General features: G+C 41.5%; 2 protein-coding genes across 5 annotated transcripts in view; one reads left to right on the top strand and one right to left on the bottom strand.

The window, feature by feature from the left end:
* LOC100922633 (zinc finger protein OZF-like) overlaps nt 1-25,891 on the top strand; it is an 83,197-nt gene that overhangs the window by 7,907 nt on the left and 49,399 nt on the right. The window lies entirely within an intron of this gene.
* On the bottom strand, nt 12,478-24,186 carry LOC100923158 (zinc finger protein 420-like). Of its 3 annotated transcripts, XM_031963923.1 has the most exons (5): nt 24,003-24,186; nt 21,951-22,021; nt 18,688-18,814; nt 16,991-17,092; nt 12,478-14,955 (listed from the first exon to the last, which is right to left on the bottom strand). In XM_031963923.1, the coding sequence occupies exons 2-5, from the start codon at nt 21,981-21,983 to the stop codon at nt 12,650-12,652; spliced, it is 2,568 nt and encodes an 855-aa protein (XP_031819783.1). In that variant the 5' UTR covers nt 21,984-22,021; nt 24,003-24,186; the 3' UTR covers nt 12,478-12,649. The 3 variants fall into 3 exon arrangements, with proteins under 3 accessions (XP_031819783.1, XP_031819782.1, XP_023355875.2); XM_031963922.1 differs by lacking the exon at nt 24,003-24,186 and having other exon boundaries at nt 21,951-22,632; XM_023500107.2 differs by lacking the exons at nt 12,478-14,955; nt 24,003-24,186 and having other exon boundaries at nt 16,450-17,092; nt 21,951-22,632.

The following is a 25,891-nucleotide window of genomic DNA, read 5'->3' as shown; positions in this document are numbered from 1 at the left end:
GTTCCATATTGCTCTCCACAATGGCTGGATCATTCTTCAAGTCCATTATCAATGCATAAGAGTCCCAGTTTTCCCACATCCCCTCCAACATTTATCATTATCTTTTCCTGGCATCTTAGCCACTCTGAGAGGCATGAGCTGGTGTCTCAGAGTTGTTTTAATTTACATTTCTCTAATCAACAATGATTTAAAGCATTTTTGGTAAGACTATACATGACTTTAACTTCATCTGAAAATTGTCTGTTCATATTCTTTAACCATTTATCAGCTGATGATTATATATTTGACTCAGATTTTCATATATTTTAGAAATGAGGTCCTTATTAGAAAAATTGGCCTGCTTCCCTTCAAATCTTAGCCAAATTAATTTTGTTCATGTAAAAGCTTTTTAATTTAACGTAATCAAAATTATCCATTTTGTATTTCATAATGTTCTCGAGTTCTTTAGTCATAAATTCTTTGTTTCTCCAAAGACCTGACAGGTAAACTATCCCTTGCTCTCCTAATTTGCTTATAGTATCCCCTTTTATGTCTAAATCGTGTATCCATTTCAATCTTCTCCTGATAGAGTGTGAGATATTGGTTTATCCCTAATTCCTGCCATATTATGTTCCAATGTTCCCAGCAATTTTTGACAAATACTGAGTTCTTCTCCCAGAAGTTGGCGTCTTTATCAAATACAAGATTACTAGGGCCATTGATTATTGTGTCTTGTGAACCTAATCTATTCCACTGATTGACCACTCTGTTTCCTAGCGAGTACCAAATGATTTGGATTATTGCTGATTTATAATGCAGGTTTAGATGTGGTACAGTTAGGCCACAATCTTTGCATTGTTTTCCATTAATTCCTTGGATCTTTTATTTTTCCAGATGAATTTTGTTATTTTTTTCTAGCACTATAAAATAATTTTTGGCACTGTATAAGTAGACTAATTTAGATAGAATGATCTTTTCCATCATATTTCTTTAGCCTACCCCTGAGCACTTGATATTTTTCCAGCTGTTTAGATCAGACTTTATTTGTGTGAAAAGTGTTTGGTACTTGTACTCCCAGTGTGCTGGCTCCTTCTCTCCTAGGGCTGCACCTCAGCAGCACAGCTGGGCCTGGGGTTCCCATTCAGCCGAGGTTCACTTCATCTTCCTGGGCTCAGACCCCAACTCCATAGTCCTGGAAGTGAAAGCCTCTCTGGTTCCTGCTGGGGGGCTCCAGCTACACCCCCCCACGACACAGGGGTCGCCCCACTTGATGTTTCTGAGGAGGTGAGGGGGGTATCTACCTTTCAGACAGGTTAATTCTGGCCTGTCGGGTTGTACCAGGAAGTCCCCTGTTCTGCCCCAAGTCCTCTTGATTTTTCTATGTTGCCCCGAGTGCAAATTTGTTCTATTTGTGTGGGAAATCCAGAGAGCTTGAAACTTAACAGCCTACTCCACCATCTTGCCAGAATCCTCTCCCTTTTTTTCCCTCTGAAGCAGTTGGGGTAAGTGACTTGCCCAGGGTCACACAGCCAGGATGTGTTAAGTGTCTGAAGCCAGATTTGAATTCAGATCCTCCTGACTTCAGGGCTGGTGCTCTATCCACTGCGCCACCCTCCCTTATTTTTTATATTTGTATTCTGAGTGCTTATCACTAGCTGGGGCTTGCTTAATTCCCATGGATTGATATCTTTTATCCACCATTTTTGCTCTGCCTTTTATAGATTGCAGCATGCTCTTGCCTACCCTGGTAACTAGTTCCTTGGGAATTGTGCTGTTCAGGGATTCAGGCATCCCTCAGGACAAGAGAATATTGATCCTAAGAAGTTAGGCCTTGGTTTCATGGAAGTGCTTGGATGCACCAGTGCCCATTTTTCCAAAGCCAACCCCAGATTGCTCTCTTCCTCCTGCCCAATTTTTCATAATCTTTGTGCCAGGTTGCTTTGAATTGATGAGAAGTCATTGCACCAGAGAGCAGAGCCTCTTATTCTCAGCTTTCTCCAAGCAAGAAAGTGAGCGGTCCTTTCCAGCTCTGCTGTTGTTTTAGTTGTCATTTTTCTATTGTGTCTGACTCTTTGGGACTCCATTTGGGGTTTCTTGGCAGGGATACTGGGTGGTTTGCTAGTGTAAGGCAGTGAAAACTTGTGCTTCCCCACAGTATGGGTATACCAGCAAACATACACACAGTCTTAAATGTACTATGTTTAAATGTACTTTATTCAGCTGTAGAACAAAGATTGGCGCATACTAAGCCAATCTTGTCCAGAATATCCCTATGTTTAAGGAGTTTTCCCAGGACACATCTCCCAGAACTGTTTTACCTGATGCTGATGTATCTGAGAGCAGAGAAAGCACAGCTTTATGTCAGTCTCTGTGCCTTAATACTTCAAGAGACCTTTTGGGGGCATTATCATCTAATCCTTATTTAGATTTTTGCCTTGAAGCTGTTGGACAAGGCCTGTTTCATTCTTTTACCCCTAGTGCAGAGCACATTGCTGCTGTGTATTAGGAACTTAATGAATTATATTTTAATTATTAATTTATTGACTTGGATTCATTTTGTATGATCCATACTTTGTGTTTGATTAGCAAATCACTCAATGTTTGTCTTCAATCTTGCCACCAGTAAAATAAAGACAAGTACTTGAAATACCATTTTAGATTATTGCATCCTTGCGCTTAGTCAGGACTTAATAAAATGGTTTTTCGCTCATTCATTCATTTGTTCATTGTTATGACATTTTCTGAGGATGTGGCTTTTCCAGGCAGTTCAATCCAGTTTCTTAATATGCAGTTCACTAACTGTCTACAATGTGCAGTTGATTGATTAAGCACCTACTATATGTCACAGCCCTCTCAGATCACCGCCTTGCCATGGTGCTAGGGTTTGCATAAGACAGTGAAACGATGAGCTATGCCGTGCAGGATTTCCCAATCAGACAGGTTATTAGTAGAGGGGTGCTAAAATGATTAGAGATGCCATTGGAAGGGGAGCCTCTCAATTTGGAAGGTGTCCAGTGTACTAGAGGGCAAGAGCGGAGGGATGGCTCAGAGGAGCCCCCAAAGCCCAGAGCAAGCTGAGCTGCAGATCCGTTCGGGGACAAAAGGAAAGTCGCATGCTGGGAAGATCAATATGCACAGCAAGCTGGAACATAGTGTCTGTGAACCAAGGTGAGAGGATGTGGTCAGAGAGGAGATGGAGAGATTAAACATCACCATCACGGGGTCAGTGAATGTACATGGACGTGACATGAACAGAACAGGTGAATTTAACGCAGATGATCACTACATATACTACTGTGGGCCAGAATCCCTTAAAAGAAATGGAGTGAACCCCCCACAGTCGATAAATGAATGAGAAAAGCAGGACTACAGAATAAAATCTCTAAAATGACCAAATTCTATTCAAAGCTAAGGCAAACCATTCAAAACCATGCTGATACAAGTTTATCAACTTATCAACTTCAACCATTGATGCTGAAGCAGCTAAAATTGACCAGTTATATGTTTTTTTTAATCAAATTTTATTTTATTTTTAGATCCACATTCTCTCTCTCTCTCTCTCTCTCTCTCTCTCTCTCTCTCTCTCTCTCTCTCACACACACACACACACACACCTCCCCCAACTGGGAAATAAAAAAAAAATTAAATATGTGTGTTATACACACATACATATATATGTATATATACACATACATAATGTGTGTGTGTTCAAGCAAATTAAATTCTCACATGTCTGATTCCACCCAAAATATGGCTCCATCTCTAAATTTGTCTAAGAGGAGACATTTTGCTCTTGTTCCTTCTCTTTTCACCGGGTAGAATCTATGGCTTGTAAATCTTCCTGGGCTTTCCTTGAAGTGACTGTGGTTCAACTTGAATTCTGTTATAATGGCTTGGAGAAGACTGTGAACTTTGGAAAGTCTAGAAGCTAGAAAGGTTCAAAGTATGAGTGGGAGAATTGACAGTGGTCTGAAGAAGAGCCTGTCTAAGTATGGAGAGACCCATCATCAACCCAACATCGATTCCTTTTCATTTCATTTATGCCCCTCACAGTCAGCTGGAGGATCCCAGAGAGTACTTTCTTAGTGCTATCCTTAGTTTTCTTTCTGAAAAATAAAGTTTGTGCTTAATTGAAAGTAGGTCTGGCTTCATAAGTATACAAGGTATCTTTTTTTTTTTTTTTTTGGCCTTCCCAATGGGTGGGGAAAGGGATGGAGAGAGGAAGAGATGTTAGAACTGAAAATAAAACCAAAAATTTTAATTTTAAAAAAGAAAGGAGGTCTGGAAACCACTTTCATAAAAGTTAGATCTTGAAGGGATTCTAGAGTTTTGTTATCGTTCAATCATGTCCAACTGTTCATGGCTCCATCTGAGGCTTTCTTAGCGAAGATACTGGAGTGGTTTGCTGTTTTTCCCCATTTCTTCCAGATGAGGAATTGAAGGAAATAGAATGAAGTGACTTGTTAATGGTCACACAGTTAGTATGTCTAAGGTTTGATGTGAATTCATGAAAATGGGTCTTCCTGACCCCAGGCCCAGCACATTATCCACAGAGACACCCAATTGTCCCATTCTAGAGAGCATATAGTTCCAAAGAATAACAGAATTGCAGAATACCATATGACATAAGATTCTGGCCTGATCCCATTTTGGATGACTTTGGCCATTTTATTTAGCAGCTGAAATGGTACTTCTCACTATTTTAAATAATAAACCACCAGGACATAAATCAATTTAATTCACTTAACATTTATTAAAAACTTATTACACATAAAACATTATATTAGGTACTGAGGATCATAGATAGAAATTAAATTGTCTCTGCCCTCAAGGAGCTACAGTCTACTGGAGGATTACATACAGGTAAGACAAGGACACAAGAAATACATGCACAGTGATACTGGGAAATTTCAAGAAGCAGAAAGTTATAACAATGACAGGTGGGCCTTGTATAGGAAATAGGACCTGAGCCCTGTCTTGAAAGAATACAGGAGAGCAACTCATACAAAGACAAAAGGGGCAAATGGAATTTTATGTATGGGGAACATCTGTGGAGCCAAAGTAGAGCAGAATCAGAGACTCTCCAAGAATCACAGAAATATATTGAGGCTTATGAGTATAATGCTGAAGAGTAAATCCATAGACTTGATTAGCTAAGAATGACTGCAGGAAAATGCATTTAAAAAAAAACCCAAACAAGTACAGAAGCTTTGAAAAGGTAATAGAAGAGTTTCTATCATAAACGGCAGTATCTACATTGATTAAATTGGACACTATTAAATGTGGTTATTTGAGGACAATAACTTGAGGGTAGAAATCGTCTAATATAAAATCGGTATCTCTTCCCATGCCTAGAATGATACCCTGAACAATAAATGTGTTTTGAAAGAATGATTCAAAATCCCTCTATCAAAAAAGAATCAATTCTCAGTTTTTCTATAAAAGTGGTCTCCAAATTTTTTTAACCATACATCCTGATGGATTAAAAAATGTTTGATCAAGCCCTCCAACATATATATATATATATATGTATATATATATATATACATATGTATATTTATAAAATAAACACTGTTGCTCTAATAATTACATAAATAATAAAGCAAACACAAATTTTTAAATAAGATAAATATGAAATAAATTATTTTTAAATAATTGTTAATAGGGCAAAAAACCTTTTGCTCACAATTATAGTTATTTATGCAAAAATGTAATTAAAATATACTTTATTATTTTTCAAAAACTTGATTTAACACTTTGTGATAGAGTAATTTAAAGGTCCAGTTCAATGTTTAGTTTAACACCTTGCTTTAGTATCTGTTATAGCTTAAACAGAAAGGATTCAGACTATAATTAACAATATCCCAAAAAATATAATTTCTAAAGGGCAACTAGGATGATTGGTTGAAAATAAAACTCTGTACTCATTACATTTGTGCTTTCTTCTCTAATCCTAAAACAATCATCCCCACCCCCTTGCTCCTCAAGAAGAAAAATATCCATAGTTCCTGGAAATATCAATTCCTACAAGAAGCCTTTTCGGAATTCTCATTGTTTATCCTCTGCCTCCAGGTTTCCTCTACCAAATTACTCTGTACTTATTTTGTTTATCTCTTGTGTGTCCATGTATTTTCCTCTAACAAAATGGAAACTCATTTAGCATTTGTCTGTGTATCGATTCACAGTTCTAGGGCTCAAAAGTTGTAGACTGAGGAAATGCTTCCTGAAGCACCTCTTTTTGTACATCCCTTTCTCTTCTGCAGTTCTTATGGGCAATGACAGACAGAGACCATCGAGGAGTAATCATCTATCTCTACCTTATTTGTAAAAGACACTGCCAGCAGATCTCACCAGCAAGGACAGACCCAAAAGTCTTTCACTAAAGTCTGCTCCCCAAGATGTCTGCTTTTTAAACTGTGAAACTTAAAGCTCACCAATCTTGAGGATTCCACACTGTGCCCCGTGGTTAAATGTTGTATGCCAGGTATTTAGCACACAGCTGGGCATATAGGTGATGCTTAATAAAGGCGGACTGACCGGTCCTTGGAACCAAACGCCTATATGGCAGTTGCTCTTGGCCACTGGGGAAAACTTCCAAAGCAGGGAAACGTCACTGGAGTGGGCACAGTGAAGGGAGGAGAAAAGGGTGGGTACTGAAATCCTTGGCAGCTGGGTGGAACAGTGGATAGGGCATTGGACCTAGAGTGCAGAAGACCTGAGTTCCAATCCAGCCTCAGACACTTCCTAGCTAAGTGACCCTGGGGAAATCATCTGACCCTATTTGCCTCAATTTCCTCACCTGTAAAATGAGCTGGAGAAGAAAAAGGCAAACTATTCCAGTATCTTGTTCAAGAAAACCCCAAATAAGCATGAGACATGACAGAAATGAATGAACAACAAAAATTCAGCCCTGAGTGACCAAGGGGAGGACGGGGTGGAAGACCAAGGGTTTAACACCCAGGGCACATGCAGAACTTTGATAAGCCCTTCTCCCTACACTAAGAAACACAACTCCTTAGCATTCTGTGGCTACAAATGAACCTGTCTAAACAGGTATGATCCATTGGGTTTTCCTAGCAGGGGCTGTTGGAATGAACCCCCACTCAAAGCAGTCCCCATCAGTGTTGTTGGGGGTGTACACCCCACAATGCCTGGGGGCTACACTGGGGAGGTGGCTGTGGGCTGAACATGGAACCCTGAGTCAAAATCCAGCTGGTGACTAGGGGGCTAGAGGAATAGAGGGATTACCTCCCCCCTCCAGAGTGACTGCATGGGGACAATGGCGGGCACATATACCTTCTTATTGGCAGCTCAAACCTACTCCATCTTCTGAGCCTACTCAATTCTGCTACAGGCTTCTGAGAAATTGCTTGGTATCACATGCCATTTTTTCCAATTGCCAGATTAAAAAAATAGATAAAATGAGATTTTAATATTTTCTTTCCACATCCCCATGAATCATCTTGCACACCACAAGAACTGAATAACTCACTTCATAAACTTGGCTAGAAGATAATAGAAAAATACAGATCCTATCAAACTCAGGGCAGTGTTTGGAGGTGAGACATAACTGATCTAATCGCTTTTCTTTTTGTCTGAATAAGAAACAAGTTGTTCTCTAAAAGACTATAAGCTATATAAATATGGGAGACCCCCAATATTCATAAGGATAAAAAAATATATGTTCAATTCCTAAAGACTTGGGATGGAAAATGCCATCCACATCCAGAGAGAACTACAGACTGAATGTGGATTGAAGCATGGGATTTTCAGCTTTTTGTTGTTAGCTTGTGTTTTATTTTTTCCTCATGGTTTTGTTACATACTGAGATACTAACATACAGTTAGGTTCTGTATCCAAAATGAGAGAGGGGTTGGTTCCCACTGTATTGGTCTGAAAAGCCCTCATTTAGAGTACTGTGCTTGGCTCTAGGGGGTCTAGAAAGGATTAAGACGATCTAGAGGGTGGCCAAAAGCAAGTGGCAAAGACAGCAAAAAAATTAGCTATCATGCTGTAAAAAGACTAATTGACACACCAGAGTATGTTTATACTAATGAAAAAGTTTAGAGAGGATGTGAAATTAGTTTTTAAGTACTGTTGAGCTTTCATGTAGATGTTGTATTGTTCTTTCCGTTTATCACAAGTACTCAGAACTATTAATTAGGGCTCTCCAAACTTAGAGTAGATTGCCTTTGATGGGGTGTTCCTTCACTGGAGGTCTGAGCAGAAACTCCATGCATGACTACCTAGGGACACTTGAGAGCAAATAATAGATAATGTGGGAGTTGGACTAGATAGTTTCAAAGTGAAATGGCAAAAAGGGAACTGATTTTGGAGTCATAAGACCTGCATCAAATTCTATCCCTTTCACCTACTCAAATCTATATAACTCTGGGCAAGTCGATTTTCAAATGAAAAATGATGCATTGAACTAGATAGATTCTAAGGCCCCTTACAGCTTCAAGTTTATGATTCTGTAATCCTGAACACTTTCAAAAATTAATTCTTGATTTTATCGATACTGTAAATTCAAGCAAAGTAGAACAGCTTTCATATTAACTGCAAAGTATTAATATCTACCAGAGTATTGAAATGTATAATACACTTATTCTGTACCTAAAAGATTTCCCAAATTTGCTGTTTTCAAGATATATCACCATGACCAATTCTATGTTCAGTAAGATGTATGCTCTAGCATTCCATATTCATGACATTTAAAGACTTTTACCTCCGATATGAATTCTCTTCAGCTTATTAAAATGCCCATTTTAGGCGAATGACAAATGATACTATCAGAAGGAACCTAAAAAGTATTTGCAACAATTGAAGTTCAGGGCAAGAAACTGAAGATCGGAGAGATACAGGTTGTATTTTCTGCACTTTGTCCATGAAGGAAAGAGATATTGAAAAGTAATTTGATTTGGGAAGTAAACACCTAGCTAAGTAGCTGGATTCCTGGGCCATATCTATATGATGAGTGAAATCCCTGGACAGAGCAGTAGCTTAACAAATGCTGATAAGAGCGTGTCTACTAAAAGTGTTTTGTAAATGTAATCAAAAGCACTTTTTACTTAAAAATGCTTCTATATGGCCTGCATATTAAGTACTTTATAGAACAGTCCCCCAAAGGAAGAAGGTTAGACAAGATACCCAGAAAATTCACAGGCAAAAAATCCAAAAAGGTCAGCAGTAAAACTAATGTCCTCAAAGTCTATATATAAATGTCCAACATCTAGAGAACAAAAATTCTAAACTAGAAGTTTTATGCAAGGCAAATTTGACTTCAAAGATATTCCTGAGCTGGTGAAATGAGGCCCATGATTGGATCATGGCTTTATAAAGTCATGCCTTATTCAGAAGGGAGGTGAGGGGGGAGGATGCATAGGAGAATAATGTATATCAAGGAGACACACATCTGTGAGGAAATCCAAGAACTAGAGGGGGAAAAACTGTGATAGAAATATTTGCAGGGCAGGTCAAAGGAAAAAGAAGCTCAAACCGGTTTTGCATTAGACAAAACTACTCAGGCAGAAATATGTGAAGAGTTTGGGAAACAGATCACCAACCTGGCACAGGGGCATAATATAGTAGTGATGAAAGACTCCAGATATCAAGGTAATTGTTCTTGATATCAAGAGTATCAAGGTAATAGCTTCTTGACTTGACTTAATATTAAATTTCATATTTCAAAAGATGAAGGATAAAAAAAATAATAAATTCTATTCTGTATCTACTTCTCAATAACTGGGAAGAATTTATTACATAGTTGGAAATGATGGGAGTTCTGGGGAAAAGTGGTATTTCCATCCTTAAGGTATATAATAGAGGAGGGGTAATCCAAGGAAAGTGGGTATAGATTTGGGAGAGAACGATTTCAAAGAATTTAGAGGAATTATAGGATCTCATGGAATAAAATGTATGGGGTGGGGGTGGGGTGTCAACTAAGGTGAATCAGAACTGCTCAGTAATGAAATTCTGATGCCACAAAAGAAAACAACTCTAGTGAAAATGGAAGAAGGTAATCTAAAAAGACCCTTGGTGAGGTTACCAATAAACTTGGATTTTAAAAAAAGAAAATATACAGAGGGTAGAAACAAATCCAGGTCACAAAGGATCAATTTATAAGACTGTGACTTAGTCCTAAAAAAATTAGCATTAGGCAGTCTAAAACTCAGAATGAGTTTCAACTGGTAAGGGAAACTAAGGGCAACAAGAACAGGTTATTTATCAATTTATTTAAAATATGGTGAAACATGTGGTTTCTTATTTATGGGAAGGGATAAGGAAGAGAACCTAAAACTCAAAATATTCTAAAAACAAATGTAAAAAAATTGTTTTAAATGTAATTGGGAAAAATATTAAAGAAATAAATCAAATACAAACGTAAAATAAAATATAGTGAGAAAAAATAGATCAAAGAAGGGATAGGACCTTTGCTTGGGTAAGGATAGTGATAACTGACAACAAAGAATTGTGTGATTCTTTTTCTTTATTTTTTTTCTGCAAAGGAAAATGACCTTTATATTGGAAATAACCAAACAAAAATGCTTAAATGCAGAGTTGATGCCCAACGTAAATAAGAAGACAGAAATGGGCATCTAGGTTACTGATGAATGCAAGTCACCAGTCCCAGGAGAAATTATACTATTAGGTTCTGAAAGTATTTACAAATGTGATTACTGAGACAATTTTAGTGATGAATAAAAGGTAATAGAAAAAATGCCACAAAAATTGATAAAGCAGAAGTTGTCCTGAATTTCAGAATGGTGAAGAAAAGTCCATAAACTATAGGTAAAATGAGCTTGACTATTGTTAACTATTATTCCTAAGGAAAGTTCTCTAACAGATCATTAAAAAGATGATTGTTAAAATCTAGATAAGAAAGTAGTGATTAAGAACAAGGCCTTGATAGTTTGATCAAGCAGAGTTCAATGCCAGAATAACCTCATTTCCTTTTTTGAAAGGATTATCAAACTAGTAGGTGAGGGGACTGCCATAGATACAATTTACCAAGATGTTAGCAAAATTTTTGATAAAGTATTTAATACTATTCTTGTGTAAGAGATGGAGAGATATCAATTACACAGTACAAAGAGATGGATTCAAAACTGGTTGAGTAGCTAAAATGAAAGTGTGATTATTAATTGTCTAACATCAATAAGGTAGTTTCCAGGGGAGTGCTCTCCAGATCTGTGCTTGGTTTTGTCCTGTTTAACATTTTTATCAATGACTTGGTCAAAGGCAATTCATTAAATTTGTATTTGACAAAGCTAGGAAGTAAAAGTAACACTATGGGTGATAGAGTTAGGACCTAAAAGGATCTTAGTAAGGCTAACCTTTGGAGTGAATCTAAAAAGATAAAACTAAACATGGATGGATAGAAAACCTTGAACTTGGAGAAAAGAAAAATAGCAACTTTACAAATATTCATAACAGGAGAAATGCATGGTCAGCAATTAGTTGTTCTGAAAAAGATCTGGAGCGTTGGATGAACCACAAGTTCAACAGGAGGCATCAGCATGATGAGGCAGTTAAAATATACGCCAGAACAATCTAAGGCTGCATTAAGAAGAACAGGAAAGTGAGCATCCCATTGTACTCTGTTATCATGAGACCTTATGTGGTACAATTGTATTCAGTCCTTAGCATCATAGTTTAAGATCACACTGATCAGTTGGAGAGTGTCTGAGGAAGGGCAAGTAGGCTGGCCAACGGCCCTGGTCCATGTCTTTTGAAGGGACCGAGGATGTTTGGGCATGTTTAGTGTGGGAAGGAGAAGGGAAGGGGCCAATTACTGTCTTTAAGCCTTTGATACACTGTACTGTGGAAAAGGGATTAGAGCCATTCCATTTCTCTTCAGAAAACTTCCTAACAATTAGAACTGTCTAAAAGTAGAATGGAACACCTAACAGGATGACAGATTAACCCTCCTTGGAAGTCAGGTCAAAGAATGGGTAACTTTGTCAAGTATGTCATAATGGAGTTTTTTTAAATATATGGCTGGAGTAGATTGAAACTGAAATACCTTCAAACTTTCAAAATGTTGTGATTGTATAAAGGTTTTTCCAAGTTTATGATATCCAAATAGTTTCTTTCATCCAGCATGAGTTTTCTTAGTTTCAGTAAGTTGTTTAAGGCAGATAAAGGATTCTTTGCCTCCATTATTCAAGTTATTTCTCCAGTAAGAATTCTCTGATATTTATATCATAAAAACTGTAGCTGAAGGCTTTCCCTCTGCCTGAAAAGCATTTCTCTACCCTAGTATCAATTAATTCTCTTTATGATCAGTAAGATATCTACTTCATTTTGACATTTGAAATTTCTCTCTCTCCAGTATGAGCTCTCTACTTATACTGTTTTCCACTGTGAAAGAAGTATATTTAAAATTATTCAGATTACTGAGTTCCTCATACAGAATTAAAGTGAATCGGAACAGAAGTGAGTGCAAGAATAATGTTGTAAAAAATTACCCTGGCATGGGTTCTGTCAATAAAAAGTTATTATAATAATAAAAAAATAAAGATAAATTTTAAAAAAGAATTAAAGTGTATAGTTTTGAAGGTTTTTTCATCAATTACATACAAGTAAAGATTTCTTTGTTGTGATAAAATATTCACGTCCAGAAAGCTATTTGTTAGGTAAGATTCCCTATGCTACATTCAAAAGCTTTCTATCCAGTATGGATTTTCTCATGTCGAGTAAGCTGAGAACTCTGCCTAAAGGATTTCCCACACTGATGACATTCAAATGGTTTCTCCCCAGTATGAATTATCTGATGTACAGTAAGGTGGGAGTTTTGCCTGAAGGCTTTTCCACACCGATCACATTCAAAAGGTTTCTTTGCTCCTGTATGAATTCTCTTATGTTCAGTAAGCTGTCCCTTCCAGGTAAAGAATTCCCCACATTCATTACATTCAAAAGGTTTCTCTCCAGTATGGATTCTCTTATGTAGAGTAAGGGATTTGTTCCAACTAAATGATTTTCCACAATCATTACACACAAAGGGCTTCTCTCCACTATGAATTTTCTGATGCACAGTGAGATAAAAATTGCAGCTAAAGGCTTTCCCACAGTCATGACATTCAAAGGGTTTCTCTCCAGTATGTTTTCTCTTATGTGTGGTAAGCTGGCCACTACGGCTAAAGGCTTTCCCACACTCATGACACTCAAAAGGTTTCTCACCTGTATGTACTCTCTTATGTTCAGTAAGGGATCCACTCCAGCGAAAGGATTTCCCACATTCAAGACATTTGAAAGGTTTTTCTCCTGCATGCATTTTCTTATGTGCACTAAGCATCCAACTGTGGCTGAAGGATTTTCCACATTCAAGACAAAGAAAGGGTTTTTCTCCAGTGTGAACTCTCTTATGCAGAGTAAGCTGCCCACTACGGCAAAAGGTTTTCCCACATTCACTACATTCAAAGGGTTTCTCTCCAGTGTGAATTCTCTGGTGCTCAGTAAGGGACCTGCTCTGGCTAAAGAATTTGTGACATTCATGACATTCAAAAGGTTTTTCTCCACTATGAATTCTCTGATGTACGCTTAGGTTGGAACTTCGGCTAAAAGCTTTCCCACATTGGTTACATTCAAAGGGTTTCTCTCCAGTATGAATTTTTTTATGTGTACTTAGCCGCCCACTATCACTGAAAGATTTCCCACATTGATTACATTTAAAGGGTTTCTCTCCAGTATGAATTCTTTGGTGTACAGTAAGGTGAGAACTTCTACGGAAAGTTTTCCCACACTGTTTACATTTAAAATATTTCTTTCCAGTATGTATTCTCTCATGCTCAGTAAGTTGCTTGCTACTGATAAAGCATTTTTGACATTCATGGCATTTAAAGGGTTTTGATCTAGTATGAACTCTCTGATGTACAGTAAGGTAAGAACTTCGGCTAAATGCTTTTCCACACTGACTACATTCAAATGGTTTCTTACCAGTATGAATCCTTTTATGTGTATTAAACTGCCCTCTCTGGCTGAAGTATTTCCCACATTCATGACATTCAAAGGGTTTCTCTCCAGTATGAATTCTCTTATGAGAACTAAGCTGCTCACTACGGATAAAGCATTTCCCACATTCATGACATTCAAAGGGCTTCTTTCCAGAATGAATTTTCTCATGTCGAGTAAGTTGAGAAATCTGGCTAAAAGCTTTCCCACATTGTTTACATTCAAAGGTTTTCTCTCCAGCATGAGTTTTCTTGTGTTCAATAAGCTGCTCACTAAGGCTAAAGAATTTCCCACACTGGGGACATACAAAGGGTTTCTCTCCAGTATGAGTTACCTGATGTACAGTAAGGTGAGAACTTTGTCTGAAGGCTTTCCCACACTGATTACATTCAAAGGGTTGCTCTCCAGTGTGAATTCGCATATGGACAGTAAGATAGCTCTTCCACCTAAAGGCTTTCCCACATTGGTTACATTCAAAGGGCTTCTCTCCTGAATGAATTCTCTGATGACTTTTATAGGATTTTCTATTGGAGAAGAATTTCCCACATTCATTACACTGAAATACTTTTTCTTCACTCTGCTCTTTGTTAGAGTGGATAAGGTCTGAAGGGAAACTGAATGACTTGCTGTGTATAGTATAATTACAATGATTATGTTCACAAAAGTCACTATCATGTTCACCTACATCTGAATACTGTGCTAAGTTCTTTCCATATGTACTACATTCCTGAAGATTTTTTCTAGTGTGAACTCCTTCTTGTGGAATAAGAACTGACCCCCGATTAAAACAAGTTCCAAATACAGACTTAGTAGAAATTTCTCTGTGGACAGTTGTCTCTTGATTAGTTTGTCTGTCCTGATTGCAATTATTTTGTTTTCCAGTATCACGTTCCCAGGTTTCTCCCAAATGGTATTCCCAGAAGCCATCTATCTTAACTCTTTCCTTAGATGACTCTTCTGGAGAAACAGATGGATTTACAGTTGACTTTGCTGTTTCATACCTGGCCCTTTGACTAAGGAACTCTAAAAGAAAGGAAAAGAATATCAGTCTCCAATTTACTCTGTGTTGGGTGAGGGAAATGTGTTTTACAATGTAGATTCTAGATTTTGTTTCTCTTTTGAAGAAAATGACCAACAATCTTGGAAAGGACAGAATGAGTATTTTAAGGTACAATTTGATACCCAAAATATATTGAAGCTTTTCCTTGTTTTAAAATTTCCTTGTTTGTTTAAGTAACTAGGACTATGTTAATTACATTCCAGAATACTAAAAGTACTTCGATGAGAGAGAAACTTTATTAACAAATCTTACTAAAATTATTAAATTTATAAAAATTTAATTCTGAAAACTACAGATTAATTCCCCAGGAAATCATCTGTGATTTATAATGATAAGAATCATGAAGAAGTATGATATCTCTAATGGCAAATTCTTAGTCCCTAAAAAATTGCATGGAAAATTTAAGAAAGCCAGAACTTCAGAGTATATAAGTTTGAGCTGAGCACGTGTCTGGATTCCTAAAATACAACAACAAGTTAAAGTCTACCAAGATGTCTTTTTAGACATGATGGAGAAATATCAATGAAAAATGGGTTATGACAGACGGATTTGGAGCCATTTCAAATACCTCATCCAATCTTGTTGTTCTAATGTCAACATGGCTGGAGGTTTGTTGAGTTGTGCTTCAGGTCTCTGAATTTGGGAACTTCCATGACAAAAAATTGACCACAATCTCGATGTAAACTGACCATACATTGTGGCCACTAAACTTTAGCAGCGGGTCTGTTGTTAAGCTCCCAGAAGTCACTGCACCACTGCAAGCTCTGCTAGTCAAACCACGTTTGGTATTTGAATCCAGGTTTAAGAACCCTATTCAAAAGGGACAGTGATCAACTACGTCTTCACAGGAATTATTCCAGTTAGTCAGGAGACTGGAGATAATTGACAGGTATGTAACATATTCATTCGGTACCACCGTAATATCAAGAGAATAGAGAGAAAATCTCTAGCATGCTGAACAGACCTGATGTAGTGAATTAGGCTGCACCTGAATGAGAATCCTTCAGGAACAGCAGGCACGAATGGGTTTAAAAATCACAAAATGTATGTGGGAGAAACATAAATGAAAGAAGGAAGGGACAATGTGAGAAGAGGCTAAGGTTCAAGATGAGCAGAAGTCAAGGGGGAAACAGGAGAAAAGGGGATCTAGAGAAGAAATAGAAGACTTCAGCTAGAAGAATAGAAATATGACTTTCTTTCAGATTGGGTATACAAAGCAAGGCTAATGAGTGAGGTCTAGGCCAGAAGAATGAGAACAGTTGGATATTCATATCAAAATTCTGCAACTTAATAGCTTGGGAACCTTGGGAGAGATTCATAGATCTCTGTGGTTCTCAGGCTCCAGGTAAATAAAACTTGGGAATAGGACCAGATGATACCTAATGTATCACCCAGTAGAGACCTAACAATGAACAGTCCTGTATGATTTCAACGTAAACAAAGGTGTATATAAGGAAGCTCATAGCAGGACGGAGAAAAGATTTCTCCTGGGCCAGGGATACTTTAAAGAAGACTTCTGAAGAATGACTGAAGGACTGTTATCCAGTGGAACTGGCTTGGTTGTTCCCTAAACTAGATACTCCATCTCTTGGCTCAGAGCATTTTCTCTATTGTCTCACACACCTGGAACAATCTCTTCCTCAACTGTGCTTCCTGACTTGGTTGAAGTCCCAACTAAAACCCCAACTTCACCAGGAAGCCTTTCCCAACCCCTCTAAATCTAGTGCCCTCCCTCTGCGAATTACCTCCTCTTTATCCAGGATACCACTGGTTTGTACACATCCTTCTGCATCTCATCTTTCCCATTAGATTATGAGCTCCTGGAGGGAAGAGTCTCTTTTACCTGCTTTAATATCCCTACAGTTTAGCATGGCATCTGGCACACAGCAAGTGCTTAATCTATGTTTATTGATTGGTTGTTGGAATACTACACAGTGACTGCCCCCTGAATGCACAGCTCAGCCGTGACTCCCATCCTCCCGTTTTTCACTCCCTCACCTGGATCTGAGTCACTGTCACTGGAATCTTTGCTCTCCAACATCCATGGTGATTTCCCTCTTTCCAACAGGAAGGTCACATCTGCTTTGGACACTTCAAGCCCTGTTCGTGGAGGGAGATTTGAAAAAACTAGTTGAGACAATTTTTGGAGAATGCAAGCCCAGCCTCTTCCGAGAGACCTTGGTCCAAACCTAACCAAAAGCTTCTTAGATGTGATTTCATACAAATCATCTGGGCCTCAGTTTCCTCACTTGGAAAATAAGGATAAAAGCATCTAAAGAACTTGCGCTCTTGATTCCAAGGATTTTGAGTGATTCTGACTCTTATTGTACAACATGGAATCAAAAGTCATCAATATTATGTTCATTTCATGTTAAAATTTCCTCCGCCTCTGGAATTATTTTTAACAAACATTCTTTGGGAATTTTCAAACAGCATTTAGTACCACAAGATATCAGCCAATTAAGCCCAATTTCTAAAAGATATGGATCAGTGACACAATTATTTTTCTGATGCTTATCTTTATTTACATGTAATCAATAGTTGTGTCTTACATTTTATGTCATTTTAAACAGCTGCAAAATTAAATTGCATATTTTCTTGCAAATAAATCCTACTTTTGCCTCAAACAAAACAAAACAAAACAAAACAAAAACCCTTGCCCTCCAGATGCTGTGAGAGCCAAATGGGATCAAGAGCACAGAGTACTTTCCAAACTTGAGAATTTCACAAAAGGGTCTATTGGTATAACTATGATTATTTTCCCATGTCAGGGAAAAGGTGTCTAAGACAGCATATTTCTAGAGCCTTTCTCTGTTAAGGATTTCCTGTTTATCCTCCATAGGCCTGTCTGTTCCCATGTGCTTAAATGTTTCCCCTTCTAGACTGTGAAGACCCCCAGTTGGAGGTGGTGGTGGCAAGAATTAATTTTTGCCTTTTTAAAAATTATTATTATTATTATTATTTGCTTCCATGCCATTTAGCACAGTGCCTGGAACGGGCTTGGGAAGTGTTTGCTGACTGACTGACTGCAGATTGGCTTAGAGCAGCTGGGGCTGGGGGCCTTGTGCATGTCCCCACAATGACTAAACCTTCCCCTCCAGGATCAGCTTTCACCTCTTAGCTGTGACACTTGCAGGAAGCTATTGCTCTGTATGCTGTCTTGCTCATGAAGAAGAAGCGCCCTGAGGGCAGGGGCCCTTGGCTGGGCCAGAAATGTGTCACAGCCATCATGTCCTAGTTAGGAGAGAGAGTGGAGAGGGTCTCCAGAGGGGCTCAGAGGGCCTGGTCTCCCAGAGAGACGGGCACGGGCAGGAGGGAACCAGCAGGGCCCTGGCCCCTCCCTGGCCCAGCTCTTTGCCCTCTTGGTCTCCTCTGGCCCCTGGCAGACCCGACTGGGGATGAGGACCTTTGATGGTTTCAGTTGTGGGGAAGGGGCAGCCTGAGGCAGGGCCACAAAGCTGCCAGGCTCCAGGGCATGAAGCAAGGTTCCCTAGGCACAAAAATTAGACGCTCCCTGTCTCCTGGTCCTAGGAGGATCTGGGGATTCGGAATCCAGATCCCACCTTCCATTAAACTGATTCTTGGCCCCCACAGACAAGGGTGAGCCTCTGGGGGCACAAACCCCCCAAACCCCGAAAAGAAAGAAAGAAAAGCTCGGGGGCACGGCCTTCTGAAGCAAAGAGAGAGGTCCTTACCTAGCGAGACCAGGTTCTTATAGGTGTCCAGCATCACTTCCTTGTACAGGTCCCTCTCGGCAGGGCACAGGTGCCCCCACTCCTCCCTGGTGAAGTTCACAGTCACATCCTCCAGAGTCAGTGTTTCCTGAAACATCCGACAAGCCCTGCTCAGAACCAGTGTCTGGTACAGAGGTCCGGGGTTGCGGGGAGTGACTCTGGTGAGGGAAGAGGGCTTCTCACAGCATCCAGACTCTCAATCCCAGTCAGACCCTCAAAAACAGCCTCTCTGGGCCAAGACCCACCCCGGACCAGACCCCCATTAGAGGGGCCTCTGTCTCTCCCTTGGGTGTATGGAACATATTCTGGCCCAAACAGATCATGGTTCCTGTAGCCTCCAAGAAAAGTCATTTGGCTCCCTTAGGACAGGCAGACGTCCCCTACCAGGAAGGAGCTTAAAAGGAGGAAGTACAGCATAGGGAAGCCCACCTTTCTCACAGAAACCCCATTTTAAAATATCTGAAAAGGAGCTGACAAAGGCCAAGTCTAAGGACTTCTGGGCCTTGCCATTTGCCATCTGCAATGGAAGTTTATTTTGTTGTCTCTCTGGATCAGAGACTTTATCACTTTTTCTTGACTCCCCAGCATTTAGTGTAGTACATAGTAAGTACTTAATAAGTTCATTTTTGTTCATTCATCCTATCAGACTCATAACTCAAAGAGACCCAAGAGGGAAAGGACCTGAATGAACAAAAATATTTACAGCAACACTTTTGCTGTAGCAAGGAAATGGGAGACAAAATGGGTGACTGTCATGTGGAGAATGAATGAATTATGGTATCTGAATGTAGCAAAGTATTGTTATATGTGGGAAAAAAGAAAAGAAATGGATTCTGAGAGACCTGGGAAAGCTCGTATGGGCTGATGCAGAGTGAAGCGAGCTTTTATACAGGACAATTTATACACCACAAAAATGCAAAGAAAGGCAAATGTGAGAGACTCAAGAAGTCTCTGATCAGTGCAATGCCTATGACACAGAGGACCAATAACCCAGAATGCTACTCATGGCCTGAAAGAAAGCTGAGGACAGGAGATGCAAACTGAGACCCCATTTTCTGATGTGGTCAACATGTAAAAGGTTGTTTTCTTTGACTAATTTTTAAAATTGGGGTCAGTGCCCTTGCAGAGTGAGGAGTGAGTGATAGCAATGACAAAAAGAAAGAAAGAAAAGAGTCTTATAGCATTTTAAAAAATTTAATCAAGTATTAAGTGTCCACTGTGTGCCAGGCACTGGGATTACAAATCCAAAGAATAAAACAATCTCTCACAAAAATCAGCTTAGTCACAGAATAGGAAAATGGGCAGCTTTAAAATAAATAGATTGACATTATGATATAATTTCAAAAAAGAAGCTATAAATCATGGGGATTTAGGGGTTTGTATGCAATCCTTTTGGGGGGGAGTTCTTTTTATATGGGAATCACATTTATTGATCTCTATCAAATTCAGAATAATAAAAATGTCTGTTTTGTTGTAAAAGTGGAAGTGATTTTAGTGTTGGACTCTGGACTCACTATCAGAAAAAATTCTCTCCAGTTCATCTCTTCCTCCCTTCATCCTTTCATGATCTTGCCTTCTACAAGTAGTCCAGACTTTACAATGGTTTCACAATTTGTGAACAATGGTTCACAAATGACATGTTAATACTGTCTCCCCAACTAAGCAAATCCTACCTATTCTAAAGGTCAATTCAAAAAGTACCTCCTTTAAGAAATCTATCTTAATTTCCTAAGCCCAGATCAATATCTTTCCTCTCTGAATCTTGGAATACTCAAGTCTGCCTATTCAACTTGATACTTAAAAAACAATGTTAGAGGGACAGGCTAGGTGATACAGTGGAGGACCTGACTTCAAATCTGAATTCAAATGTGATCTCAGACACTTAACACTTCTTGACTGTCTGACCCTGAGCAAGTCACTTAATCCCAATTGCCTCATCAAAAAAAAAAATTAGAAAATGTATGAATAAGATAATTGATCTTCCCTCAGCAAAGAGACAGAAATTGAGACAAGACTGTCAATTATGAGTATATTCATTTTTTTTTTTTACTACTCATTGTTCAGTACTGAGTATATATAGGATGTTTTAAAAAATATTTTAAATGTTATTTTTAAGTTCCAAGTTCTTTACCTTTCTCCTTCCTTCATCTCTCATCCATTAAGAAGGCAAGAAATCTGATGCCCATTATACATTTGAGATTATGTAAAACATAATCTTGAATTAGTCATGTTCCAGAAAAAAGAAAAAAAAAGAAAGAAAAAAACCCCCATACTTTAATCTACATTCTCTATTTGGAGGAGACAGCGTTTAACATCATGAGTGCTGTGGAACTGTGGTGCATCACTGCATGGATCAGAGTTACTAACCAACGGTTTCACAGCTTGACAATATTCCTGTTGCTATGCAGTGTTGTCTCCATTGTCTCCATCTTCACTGTGACGCAGTTCATATAAATTTTTTCAGGTTTTCCCAAGACTGTTCCCTTCATAATTGTTTACAGCATAACAGCATGCCCTCACTTTCCAATTATTTGCTATCACAAAAAGAGCTGCTATATATATTTTTCTGTACCTATGGATCCTTTTCCTTTGATCTCTTCAGTATTGAGTGAAGTGAAGCCTGAAATCAGCTAATTCCCTTTTTCAGGAAATGCTGAGACTCTCATTCTGGGAGCTTAGGGTTCCCAGACTGTCTTATTACCACAGTTAAGGCAACCATAATGGGCCCAAACTGGCTTGCTAAGTATCTTTAAGACACCTATGATGGCATCCCAGTTAAGCTTTGATGGGAACCCAGTTTTCCCAGAATGTCTTTCAGGAAGTTTCAGTATCCATACACGTCCTTTACCTTCCTAACCCTTCTCTGGAATCTCCTTTCTTCCCCTGAGATGAGCTCATGATGAAGACCTTAGCTAAGCCCTTCTCAGGACCTAGCCCACTGTGTGCAGGCTCTCCCTCTTCATGGCCTCTTCCTTTTAATGGCATCTTTCTCCTTGACAGTCTCCAAACTCTTTTCGGCCTGCCAGTCAACGGCAGGTTCCCTCAGCGGCTTCTGCCCAACCCCTTTCCTGGCTAACCTGGTGCTCTCCGGAAACGACTTCACACTTACCACTCGTGGTGTCCACTTTACATCTTCCTTTAACCTCCTCTCTAAGGAAGCATGCCCTCGGACTGTCACGTGCACCTCGGAGTTCACCCAGGAGCTGTATGGAAGCCCAACTCACCTGACACCTGGCTGCTGGGACCACAGGAGCCATGCTGTCTTCGCTCAGTGCAGACTCCTCAGAAAGCAGAGCTGGGGGAGAGGAAACATAAGGGGAACCGGCATTTCCTTGGTCCCAGACAAAGTCAGAAATGCCCGAGTCCATGAAGGGAGCTGAGAGCAGAAGACAAAGGCTTCCCCGTGCCCCCCTTTCCCCAGTATAACAGGAAAGGGCCATTACCAAATACCTCAGTACCAAGAAGGGGATGAGTGGGAAATGCCCATTATCTGCAAAGGGGAGGAGTGCCCAGATTAGAGACTTAAGAGGAAAAAATGGAGGCCCCAAAAGTCAAGCTATTGAGGCAGGGTACGGGCAGCAAATGGCAGAGCCAGGAGTCCCCGAGTCGCCACATGTGGAGTTCTTTGCAGGAAGCCCCCGACTCCACTGGGCAGTTTGCTGCAGGGGAAGGATGAGGAGGGGCCCGACTTGGGGCTGACAAAGGCAGCCCCCATTGAACAATGTCCAGAGACCCAAATGCCCACTTCTTGTGGCCCAGCACAAGGCCTTTTCTCCCAAGGTGTGCCAGGCCAGAGCCCTTCTAGAACCCCTAGGGAGACTTAGCTAGAGCTGATGGGCGGGCCCCTGGCATGGACAGGGAGGGTGGGAAAGGGGCAGAGAAAAGTGGGGAGAAAAGGAAGGGAACAATGGGAGAGGGGAGAGGAGGCAGAGCGAGCCTAAGGGAAGAGGGAAAGGAGAGAGGGGAATGGAGGAGGGAACAGGGAGAAAGGAATGGAAGAGAAAGAGGAGAGAAGGAAGAAAGGAATGCTAGGGAAGGAGGAGGAGGGGAGGGAAAAGGAGGAGGAAGAAGGGGAGAGGAGAATAGGTAGAGAGAAACACAAGGGGAGGAGGAAAAGAGGGAGAAGAAGAATGACAGGAAATGGGGGATGGGTAAGAAGAAAAAGGAAAGAGAAAGGGAGGAAGTAAAGTTGGTAGAAACGAAGGGAGAGAAAAGATGGAGGAAGAGGTGAAGTGGAAGAGGAAGGGAAGCAGCAAAGGAAAAAGGAGGGGAAGAAGTTGATTTTTTTTTTATTAAGCACCCACTGTGTACCTGGCACCACGCTAAGCACTGAGGCAAATGCCAGTCCCCACCCTGGAGGAGCTCGGTCTAATGCGATACTAAAATGTGAACAACTAAGGACAACAATGAATGTATCACAGGGAATAAGGCAGTAGAAGAATCCATGGGCGCTTCCGGTTAAAAGACCGCATTTCCGCTAGGACTTGGGGGGAGGGGGAGGGACAGCGCCCTTGGCACAAGATGGAGGGGCTCATCTCTGGCGCAGCAAGGACGCTGATGGCCGGGATCCAAGTGTACGTGGGAGGAGGGGACGCCTAAGAAGCCCACAATGCTTATAGACCTCTAGGTTCCGGCCCATTCCACACTGGAACCTGCAGGTCCCGCAGCCAAGAAATGGCGCATTCACATCTGCGCATGTGCGAGGGAGGCGGCCAGGCCCAGAGCCTGGGGAGCTGGGCAGACGCCGAGCCCTTGACTGGGAGAGAAGCTGGGAAAGGTAATGGGTCCTGGCTCGGCCGCTGCCCCCGTGCGGCGGGGCTGCCAGGCAGCTGCGTAGGGACCCAAGCCCCAGCGCAGAGCTGGGTGGGAGCGGCCGGCCGCGCGGTGACGTCAGCGGGCCCAGAGCCCCCGGTGACTCTAATTGACGCAGGCCAGGACTGCAGTGCACACGGGGGTGGGGTGTGACGCGGGGGCGGATGCGGTCCCGGAAATGGGGGGGGCAGGCCGAGGAGGAGGAGGAGGGAACGCCCCTTGCGGGGGCGTTAACTGGTCCCGAGGAGCCGCAGAGGGAGAGGTTTCAGTTTCGGTTTGGGGGAAAGACAGAAACCAACCCGCCCAGTAGAAAAGGAAAGGGAAAGGAAGAAGAGGAGGGGAAAGGGGCGGGGAAATGGAGGGGAAAGAGCCGGGGAGGAGGCGGAGCCTCCGCAATCTCCGCCCTAGTCCGGGCTGCGGCAGAAGGCGGGGGCAGGAGGCCTGGGAGCGGCCCCCACACTCACCTGCCACTCGCCCTCTGGTCACAGGCCTAAGGGAGAAAGACAGCTAGGAGGCGGAAGTCCTTCCGAGGGCATTTCCGGTCCCAGCCCCAGCCCCGACCTTTCGGCCGCTCCCGTCGGTATCTCCCGGGATCATTCGGCCTCAAACCCTAACAAAGACTGCCTCCCTGAAATTTTCCGGGAAAGGTAGTTCCATGGCCGAGAGCGCCTTTGCGCATGCCTAGACCTGCAAGTCGGGCAGAGCCCTGGAAAGACGTTGGGGAGGCAGGTCTGCCGGGGGGTCAGCGGGCTCTCCGGCTCCCCCTGGTGTCAGGGCCGTCCCCAGTCACTTTTATTTGTATGTTTCTACCACATGGGCCCCGGCCCTCATTTAACTGCTCTCTGCCTCAGTTGCTTCACCTGTAAAATGGGGAGCCATAGGAACTTTGTGAGGATCCAATGGGGTCTCATAGGTAAAGCACTTTGCAAACCTTAAAGCACTAAATATGCGATGGCTATTACTGTGAAGAGGCGGCCCTCAAGGTGGATAAAAGCCAGATGGCAGAGTCACGGGGCTGGGGGCAACCCGGGCGTGGGGCCAGATGTGACCTTCTGGTCTCATCTGTAGGAGGAGCGGGCGAGCCAGCCGGCCACCGGGGCCGCTCCCAGCTCTCCTGGACGTGAGGAGTGTCCCTGCGGCGTCCGCTCCTGGAGCACAAGCTCTTCCTGGAGGGAGCACAAGCTCTTCCTGGAGGGAGCACAAGCTCTTCCTGGAGGGAGCACAAGCTCTTCCTGGAGGGAGCACAAGCTCTTCCTGGAGGGAGCACAAGCTCTTCCTGCGTGCTCCTGACACAGAGGAGGAGCTTAAATTCCAGGCCCGTCTACCTGCTGGGGGTCAAGGGCCGTTAGTCCTCCCCTTATTTGATCCCCGTCAGCCCATCTTTAATCTGTTGTCTTGTTAATGCACAGTGATAGAAGAAGCCCGGTAAAAACAGTCATCAAGTACCGTAAAAGCCTTTTAAAAGTGCGCTAGGGCCATGCGAAGGCGGTCCCCAGTACATTCCGTGATGCACAGTAACAGTGATACAGCCCAAGGTCAGGGCCACAGAACCACGGGCAGCGCGGTCAAAAGCGCTCCTCCTCATGGACCGCGACCACCTGTGGTGAGGAGGATAAGACATGAGTGTGATCTGGCCAGCCTCTCCCAGGACTCACCTCATATGGACAGTTGCCCATGGTCCCTCCCCGAGCGCTGCCCACCCCTTGTGGGAGCCCCATCAGGCCGACAATGCCAGACCTTTGCTCTCAGGGCCGAATAAAGACTCCCTGTCATTTTCCATCAAGGAATTTAGGATCCCCAGTAAATTAGCTAAAGGAGCCCCTTCTTCAAGGTGGATTCCATTGGCTCATAATTGTGTCAACTTAAACGGAGGCTCTAATGTTCACAAAGGGCAGATCCTTAGGTCTGTGATGCTCAACATTTTTTTACCGATGACCTGGAAAAATTCCTACATGGCAAATACACATAATTATGTTTATCCGAATTTTTCCAGAAGATTAATGCTGAAAGGTTCATAGAGTCAAAGATGTAGAGCTAGAACTCAGAGTCCAATCAATCAGTCCAGCCCCACTGAGCCTGAGGCCCAGAGAGCTCAGACATCTCAAAGTCACAGAATCTGAGACTTGGGAGAGACCTCGGCAGTCATAAGTCCAGCTCACAAAAGAATCCTTTCTAACACAACCTACAAGCGGTCCTCCAGACTCTCCTTAAGAATCTCCAATAAATGATGAGCGACATATCACAAAAACCTGGGAAAACTGGTACGAACTGATGCCAAGTGAAATGAGCAGAAGCAGGAAAACATGTTACACAGTCATAGCAAAATTGGGCGATAATCAGCTATGAATGACTT

The sequence above is a fragment of the Sarcophilus harrisii genome, chromosome 3 (genome assembly GCF_902635505.1).
Source record: "Sarcophilus harrisii chromosome 3, mSarHar1.11, whole genome shotgun sequence".
In the NCBI taxonomy this organism is placed as follows: domain Eukaryota; kingdom Metazoa; phylum Chordata; class Mammalia; order Dasyuromorphia; family Dasyuridae; genus Sarcophilus; species Sarcophilus harrisii.
Note: the sequence above shows the minus strand (reverse complement) of the source record. Positions and strands in the feature narration are given on the sequence as shown.

Coding starts and splice junctions, on each gene's coding strand:
- LOC100923158 (XM_031963922.1), bottom strand. CDS start 22,166: ATGGCCCTTTCCTGTTATACTGGGGAAAGGGGGGCACGGGGAAGCCTT. Junction 18,815..21,950: donor TCCCAGCAGCCAGGTGTCAG/GTGAGTTGGGCT, acceptor CGGATGTTTCAG/GAAACACTGACTCTGGAGGA. Junction 17,093..18,687: donor TAAGAACCTGGTCTCGCTAG/GTAAGGACCTCT, acceptor CTCCACGAACAG/GGCTTGAAGTGTCCAAAGCA.